General features: G+C 45.8%; 1 protein-coding gene across 6 annotated transcripts in view; it reads left to right on the top strand.

The window, feature by feature from the left end:
* Window positions 1–2076: 2076 nt before the first annotated feature.
* Window positions 2077–8646, top strand: part of SPAG9 (sperm associated antigen 9) — a 61682-nt gene continuing 55112 nt past the window's right edge. For 4 of the 6 annotated variants that reach the window (XM_033076852.2, XM_033076850.2, XM_033076849.2 and 1 more), the window contains exons 1-2: window positions 2078–2404; window positions 8398–8518. In XM_033076852.2, the coding sequence (XP_032932743.1) occupies window positions 2099–2404; window positions 8398–8518 (427 nt within the window). In that variant the 5' untranslated portion in view covers window positions 2078–2098. Of the gene's footprint in view, window positions 2405–8397; window positions 8519–8646 lie in introns of all 6 variants that reach the window. The other 2 variants (XM_033076848.2, XM_033076847.2) reach the window with 1 other exon arrangement.

The raw sequence follows: 8646 nt of genomic DNA, 5'->3' as shown, positions 1-8646 counted from the left end.
CTGATTTCCCCAAGTTTGACTTGTATAATAGAAGTTACACCAGAGGAGGTTTAGAGGGGATATTAGGAAAAATTTATTCACTGAAAGTGCTGTCAAGCCCTGTCAGAGGCTTCCAGGGCAATGATAGTTACCATCCTGGAGGCATCTGAAAAATCTGCAGATGTGGCACCTGGGGACATGGTTTAGTGGTGGCCTTGGCAGTGCTGGGTTAATGGATGGACTTGGTGGTCCTAAAGGGTTTTTCCAATTTAAATAACTCCATGATAAAATGAGGGATGTGAAACAACTCAGAAAATTTTTAATCTCAGTAGGCATTTTCTTAAATGCCTCTAACAACTCCCATTGTTCCCATGACAGAGCACATGATCCAAGAATGGAACTCCTTGTTCCAAATCCTAGGAAAATCAATCTCTCTCAGCAAGTGCAAGATGCCTTCTAAGCTGCATTATTGCTATGAAAACAGGATTTCTGATATTATCTGGAGACCTGATTAGAAAGGAAAGGCCTTTTTGCTGCCAGACACCAGCCAACACAGAGCCCCGGGAGCAGTTTGGGAGCTGCAGAGTCCCAAGACCCAGAAGCTAAAATCCTACCTCCTTCAGTCATCCCCCAGTGAATCACTGGGTCTATTCATGCCTCTGTGGGTGTGATAAATAAATACCCTGGGAGCTGTTAGACTGCATTGCCTCACATCTGCCATGCACAGAGGGAGCTGCTATGGGACACCCTCACCCCTCAGCTCCCCACCCTGGTCCCACACTAAGGGACTAAAGAGACCTTTTAGAGATGTCCACTCTGGTGACCTGGGGCATTTTGACCTGTAACAGGAACAGTGTGGTCAACAGCCGCAGGAGTGACTGTCCCTGTGTTCTTGGCACTGCTGTGCTCAGTTTTGGGCTGCTCAGTTTAAAAAGGACATGGAAGGGCTGCAGCGTGTCCAGAGAAGAGGAACAAGGCTTGTAAAGGGACTAGAAAACATCTTATGAGGTTGGGTTTGTTTAGTCTTGAGAAGAGGAGGCATAGGGGGGACCTCACAACTCTCTAGAATACTGACAGGTGTGTGTGGTGAGGTGGGGATGGGGCTCTTCTGCTGGGCCTGCAGAGACAGGACCAAAGAAAACGGTCTTAAACTAAGGGAGATTTAGATTAAATACTACAAAAATTTATTTTTACTGTTTGTGTGGTCAGGAATTGGAAGGGGTTGCCCAGAGGGGTGGTGGAATCACCACACTGGAGCTGTTTAAGAGGACCTGGACCCAGCACTGTGTGATTTAGTGCAGTGTTTTAGGAGTTACAGTGGCAGGGCCAGGTGCACGGTCAGACCGGGTGACAGAACCACAGGATCCCAGAGTGAATGAGGTTGGAAAAGACCTTTGAGACCATCCAGCCCAACCTATGACCCAACAGCACCTTGTCACTCAGACTGTGGCACTGAGTGCCACATCCAGTCTGTCCTTAAACCCCTCCAGGGACGGTGACACCTCACCCATTCCAGTACCAGTCACCATTTCTGCAAAGAATTCCTTCCTCATGTCCAACCTGAGCCTCTCCTGGTGCACCTTAGGGCTGTGTTCTCGTGTCCTGTCTCTGTTCCCTGGAGCAGAGCCTGTCCTCACTTGGCTGCACCCTCCTGAGCTGGAGAGAGCGGTAAGATCTCTGAGCCTCCTTTTCTTCAGGCCAAGCTCCCCCCAGCTCCCTCAGCCGCTCCTCACACAAAGCGTGCTCCAGACCCTTCCCCAGCCCTACTGCCCTTTTAAAGGTCTCCTCCAATCTTGGTGATTCTGTGCCCGTGTCTCCGACAGCCCGGCCCGGCGCCGCCCGCTCGCACCGAACGCCATTTTCCGAATGGTGGCCCCGCCCCTCACCGTCACACAGCCCCGCCCCCGATGACATCATCACGCACGCCACACCCCCGGACGTCTCGGCCTTGGCCCCGCCCCACGCCGCCGTCGCGGCAGGCCCCGCCCGGCGCGGCGGGTGAGGTCAGAGCCGCGCGCCGCTCCCCCGGCCCCGCCGAGGCTCCGCCGCCGCCGCCGGGAGCCGCTCCGAGCAGCGCCTGCCGGGCCCCGCCAGGCCCCGCACAGCCCCCGCCGCCGCCATGGAGCTGGCGGACGGCGTGGTGTACCAGGAGGACCCCGGCGGGCCCGGCCCCGCCATGATGTCGGAGCGGGTGTCGGGGCTGGCGGGCTCCATCTACCGCGAGTTCGAGCGGCTCATCGGGCGCTACGATGAGGAGGTGGTGGCCGAGCTGATGCCGCTGGTGGTGGCCGTGCTGGAGAACCTGGACTCGGTGTGCGCGCACAGCCAGGAGACCAGCGTGGAGCTGGAGCTGCTGCGGGACGACAACGAGCAGCTGCTCACGCAGTACGAGCGGGAGAAGGCGCTGCGCAAACAGGCCGAGGAGGTGAGCGCGGCGCTAGGCCGGGGTGGCTCCGGGCGGGCGGCGGCGCCTCCCGGCCGGGCCTGCCCGGGGCAGAGCGGGCGGCCCCGGGAGCCACGAGCGGGGCTGCCCCGTCCGGCCGCGGGGCCGGAGCTGCCGGTGACGGGCTGGGGTCACGGAGCGGCTCGGCAGGAGGATGAGGAGGGCGGGGAGTCCCTCCCGGTGCTGTGGCTCCGGGTGCCCGCGGTGCCTGAGCCGCTGCTCCCGCAGGGATCCCCGATAGCCCCTGCGGAGCGCTGCGGGAGCGGAGCGGCCGTGGAACCGTGCGCTGGCTGCGCTGTCACGGCCCCGCGGGATGCTCCCCGCACAGGGAGACGGATTCTCCATTCTTGCAAAAATAATGACAACGCATTGTAAAAACCGTCGAGATGCACGGTGTCTAGGCTGAAGCCCTTCAGGGCTGGTACATAAAGCTGCACGCAGCAACAGGTGGTGTGGATTCTCCAGTGACATCGACTCCGATTGGGATGTTAGATGTTTTTATTTCACTTTTTGTACCAAGGATCATTTCAGCATAAATAAGGTTGTAAAGCATTAGATAAAGTGATGTTATAAAGCAATACAATAGGAGGCAGCTGTGCAGGATAACTTCCTCCAGCTCATTGTCTTGCCAAACTGCTGCAGGAAATTGGATTGGCAGCATTATCTGTAATAGAACAAGCCCTCTTACAAATCTATTTCCAGGCCCCTTGTTCCGTGCTAATCTCTCTGACTGTGCTCGCCCTCTAAATTTTCCAAAAATCAGAACAACAACCACACTGAGGGTAAACACAGTATTGACAGTGAAAGCTTAAATTAAAAACATTAACCCTGTACAAATATTTGTTTGATTCTAAGTGAGTGCACAGTGTTGTCTGCAGTTTATTCCGGGACTCAGTTTGTTATGGAGTGCTGTAGTATGAAGGGTGTCCCCCCAGCTCTTGGGCTGAGAGATCACTCATCCTGCTTGTCAAACACGTGGTGGTTTTATGATGCCTTATGGACTCCAGGCAGGGGATTGGTGTTACCACACTGTTTCCAGCACAAGCTGACGTGAAAGGGTTTTTGGAAAATCTGTTTTTATTGAGTGTAATAGGAAGGGATTGATAAATACTTTCTGAACTAATTTGTGAGAAAACCCATAAGGCTTGAAACACAGGCAGCATTTGCCAGATTGGAAAATGAAAAGGCCTTGGGGAGCAGGACAGAAACTGTACCAATGTGATGGGATAGAGCATGGGGTAATTATGTTGTTGTAGCTTTTCAGGAACTGTATGTGCCTGTATTGGTGCTGTCCTTCACTACCATTTCTATTTCGGTGTGTCATGATAAATTAACTTGAGGGGAAAGTTTTTATACAGTTTACCAGTGCTCATGCTGCCAGACAGCTGGCTGGTGCTTTCCAAAGTGCAGTTAGACCAAAGAACGTATTTTCATGGTAAGCACAAAGGTCATTTCTGTGATGTGCTGAGATCATTGTGCTGTACAGGTATGAAAGTGTACAGATACAGCCTGGTGTGTTCAGGAGAGGCAGCTGTTAGTCACCCATGGTTGTTGAATATTTTTTTCGATGCTGAGATAACCTGATGAGTGCAGTATGGTTGAAATAAAAGGAGGGAACAGAAATTTAACACTATTTTCCTTGGGCTGGCTTAGCCCATTTATTTTTCTGTGGAGTTTGCTTGTGTCATCTGGTGGCAAAATGGAGAATTTTGAGCTTCTGAGTTCCATATTTATTATTATCTGTTCATACAATCACACCATGGTTTGGGTTGGAAGGGACCTTAAAGTTTGTGTCACTCCAGCCCTGCCATGGGCAGGGACACCATCCACTGTCCAGCCTACCCTTGAGCACTTCAGAGATGAGGCAGCCACAGCTTCTCTGGACAATTAACACACCTTTTTTTACTTTCTGCTTGTTGTAGGAAATTTATTTGCAGCAGTATCTTAATGAACATTAAATAGTTTACTGTTTGGGTAGGGGTCTCCTTACCCCCTTTTTTTAATTTGCCTTCTTTTTTTCCTATGCTTAAAAAGTAAGCATCTTAAACATCTTAAAAGTTGTTGCCTGTGGATTTCTGAAATAATCTTTTAAAAGTCACCTTGACAGAAATTCTGGGCCTACTTCTCAACCCTCTGGGTACAGTCATGATCTTTGAAGTTGCTGCAGAATCACTTGTCTGACTTTTAACATGGTAGGTTTTTTGATAATGCTGAAGGAATGGAGGAACCAGCTGCTCTGCTGTTCTGCTTCCTGTTCTTACCTTCCCTCTTGGTGACTGAGGTAGCAATTACTGCCCCAAGGAAGTGGGAGAGGAATCAGCATTTGTGCTTCTGCTCTTTTATATCGTGATAAGAGTTACTTCTGCAGTAATGTTCTGTTTCATACCTGCACTTGTAGCTGGCATCTGTTTTGTGTGCACTTGCAAAGAGGATAAAATCTACTCCTTTTAGCCATGCCAAATCAGGATATCTTTTAGATTTTCTGCTGTTGGTGGGATTAAGCTGCAACCATGAAAAATGATTTACCACCACTAAAATTGGTTTAAGTCATAGCATGAACTTGATGTCTGCTTTTTGTTACTGTTCCCAGAGGTAACTTTCTTCCTTAGAATTGTATGTTGAGCAAACACTGTGCAGTAAGAGTTTAGGTATTTTTCATTTGAGAGAAGAAAACCAAGATGCATTTTACAGAAAACTTTCACTCTATTTTACACCTATCAGGTTGTTTTCATTTCCATGTGTTTTTCTGTGTCCCAAGTCCATCTGAACTGGCTTTTTAGGTGATTTTTTTTCCTCCCTGCTCCAAGAAGAACTTGCCATTGGCTGAGAATGTGTCATTGTTGCAATACACATTGCTGAAGGACATGTCATGGAGCAGTAAAGATTGCCAAGTGGGTGGGACCCTGACATCAGATCTGCTCAGCATTGCACCTGGGTCCTGTGACAGGAAAACAAGTCAAAGTGTAAAGAAACAGAAATGACATAAATATAGGAAGAGATATTTAATTTGGCTAATAGTGTGCTACTGATTGTGCAGATCAGAGGGTTTCTAATGTGCTGGCCTGTTGTGTAGTCTGAGTTATTTGTTCCAAAGATCTCTGCAAACTTTCAAGTAGGTGTAAAAATGATTACATAAAGATTTTTGAGTTTAGTTTGTGAGGGACTTTTTCACACTTTTTGTATGAGGTCTCTAAGAACAGGTTGGACAAAGGTCTGAAATGACACGCTTGGTGGTGCCTGGAGAAATTAGGATGGATTAAATGGGAGTTGCCAGACATGGCTGCTGGAGGTATCCCAGGCTGGGTTTCAATAGCAAGCACATTCAGGAGGAGCTGTGCATCACATCCTGTGTTGTACCTCATCATAACCTAATCAAAATTAGACTGAGAATCAGAACCTGGAAACAAGATGACCTTTTAAGGATCATTGCAGCTGTATTTTCTATAACCTTATATCATCTGGTCTGATTGTTTTGAAGACAGGTTGGTGTCCTTCAGCTTGCTCTTCAAAAAAAAAAGTACCAAAAATCTCACTTATCACACTTTTCATCTTTGTGGTCCAAACAGGGCATCACTTAAAATGAGAAAAACTATATTTTTGTCTACCTCAGTGTTTTGTATAACCAGTAGGGGTTGAAATGAGAGGATGGCTATTGGTTGCCTAACATGTTCCTACATATGCTGCTGGATTTACATTAAACAGTGCAGGAGATATGCAGTATTTCAGTGCATTGTCAATGTAAATGAAAAAAAAAGTCTTTTAGTGAGGGTGCTCAGCCTGTCCTTGGCTGCTGTGGTGGTTTATGTGACTAGTTCTTCTGTCATACTTCTGCAGGCTTAGTCAGGATGTGATGATCCATTTGCTGGGGCTGTGTCTGTGATTATGCTATCACCAGAAGGAGAAATGTAAAATAAAATAAAAATATTCAAAGTCCAAGGTTCTCAATCCCAAGATCTGATCAGACATAATCTGAGGGAGGGAGAAATACTCAGCTGTAATTACAGAAATGCTTTAAAGTGTAGTAAAGTAGATTTGAACTTAAGAAAATAAAGGTAAACTAGTGGAAGGTAGCAAAACCGTTTGAGGCAAAAGTAGTTTTACCACTTGCAGTTGAAGAACTTGAGAGGAAATGCAAAATTATATCTATCTGTAGTTTCATGAATAAGAATGACATTAATAGCTCTGAATGGCTGTTTGTTATTCATGACTATAATTGTCTCTGGCCATTAGCAAGCTATGACACATTTTTGGGAAAACGTCATAGAAACAACTAAACAAAGATGTTACAGTTTTATAATTCTTTTTTCATGTTTTCCTGTGTTCAGTGTAACAAACTGTGTTGGTCTTTAGCCCCAGTGCCAAATTTGTGTCAAACTTTGAAGCCCTTTTTGAAAAGGGAGTCTGCCAAGAATAGGCCAGCATGACTTGAATGTTAAAGGGGCAAAAGTCTTGAATCAGTTACTACAAAGAAGACATGAAACAAGCTTAAACATTGAGGTTTTCTAATTACATTGGCTAATTAATATTCCAAAACTTTGTTTGGAGGGAGTAGAAAGATTTCTGCACGTTTGTGTTTGAAGAGGGATTTTCGATGGCAGCACCCAAAGAGGAGCTACCTGGGCTATGTCAGCTGCTCCTCGATTGTGTGGTGGTTTAGCCTCAAGCACAGTCACATGAACACCATGCCCAGTCCTGTGACAGCTGTGCAGAGTTGGCTGAAAGGAACTCTTGTTTCACTTCATAGGTTTTGATGCATTTCTACATCTGAAGTACTTTTTAGTCAGAACTTCTTCTGATGACCCTGTTCAACTGAAGCCCTTTTCATAAGGTCATGAATTTCTGCTTTTGTAAAAGCTCTAAAACAAAATGGCTAAAATGTAGTAATAGTTCATTAACAGTTGATGTGTGAGCATTTGAAATATTTTTCCCACTAAAATTTCCTAACAATACATAAGAAAAAATGTTAAAATCAGATTACTGTTTTCAAGTTGCTACCTTCACTGTCTCTTTTCTTCCATGTGGTTCTCAGCTGCCTTTGCCTCTTTAGCTGTTGTGGATGTTTGGAATTTTTTTCCTGCAGAGGTTTCTGGTCAGCTTCTCCTCCCTGTTCTATGAACCTTTCTGCACAACTTGTGTTGGGGGCTTTGTCTTCTCCTTGCCATGCAGAACATAAAGCACTGCAAGACTTAAAACATCTCTGGCTTTTAGGAGTATTCTTTGTGCCAGCAATACACACTGAATTTCTTGATTATTTTTTTTTGGGGTAAGATAAATAGCAGAAAAATGTGCTTTTAAAGCTGCTATAATGGTGTATTGGTAATTTTTATGTTAGGGAATGTAAACACTGATGCATTCATCAGTGTACTCCAGAGTACAGGGAGTCACAAAGTTGGTAAACCAAGGAAACAGAAGGTGGTGGTGATCAGCACAGTTTCCTGTGCTGTTGAGAGATTATAGATGGTTATTAAGGATTTGATTAAGATGATGAGAATTTATAGCAGAATTGGGTGGGGATGGAAAAGATACCAAATAATTTTGGCTGGCACTACTGCTGGTGTGTCCCTTTTGCATTGTCTGTACCTTTGTGGCTAATGGGTGAAAATAACTTCACTGGTGATCAGTCAGAGGAAGGACACCAAGACTCCCTGTGTTCACATGCCCTGTTGGCAATTATTGTACATTAAGTTAAACAATAATGAAACAATTAATATTTATGCTAATCCCAAGCAGGTTCTCTGGAGTAGCTGGCAGTTGATTGAAAGTTATTACACAGCATAACCTAGGCTGGGTGCTTGACTGATGGACCTGACTGAAACAGTTCTTTGTGTTTAAATGTGACCTGTGGGTCTATTCAGTTGTTTTGGTGACCCCCTTGCCCCTTCCTGGCTGTGAAGGGCTGCTGTGTTGCTTCCTACCTGCTGTAAAATCTGTAATTAGTTGTTTAGTCTAACTTTAACTATTTTGTTGTTGTTTAGAAATTCATTGAGTTTGAAGATTCTCAAGAACAAGAGAAAAAGGACTTACAGACCAGAGTGGAAGCATTAGAGTCACAAACTCGACAGCTTGAACTAAAAGCAAAAAACTATGCTGATCAAAGTAAGTAAAACATGGTGCACTCCTTGTAAGTGATATTAGTGCATTTTAATTTTTGTTCTGTGAAGTGATAACACTTATGCTAAATATCTGTGCCCTCTGATTCCTGTACTTAGATAACTGGGTTTAAC

Source organism: Catharus ustulatus, chromosome 20, assembly GCF_009819885.2.
Source record: "Catharus ustulatus isolate bCatUst1 chromosome 20, bCatUst1.pri.v2, whole genome shotgun sequence".
NCBI lineage: Eukaryota > Metazoa > Chordata > Aves > Passeriformes > Turdidae > Catharus > Catharus ustulatus.
The sequence above is the reverse complement of the archived record's forward strand: the minus strand, read 5'-3'. Positions and strand labels throughout refer to the sequence as shown.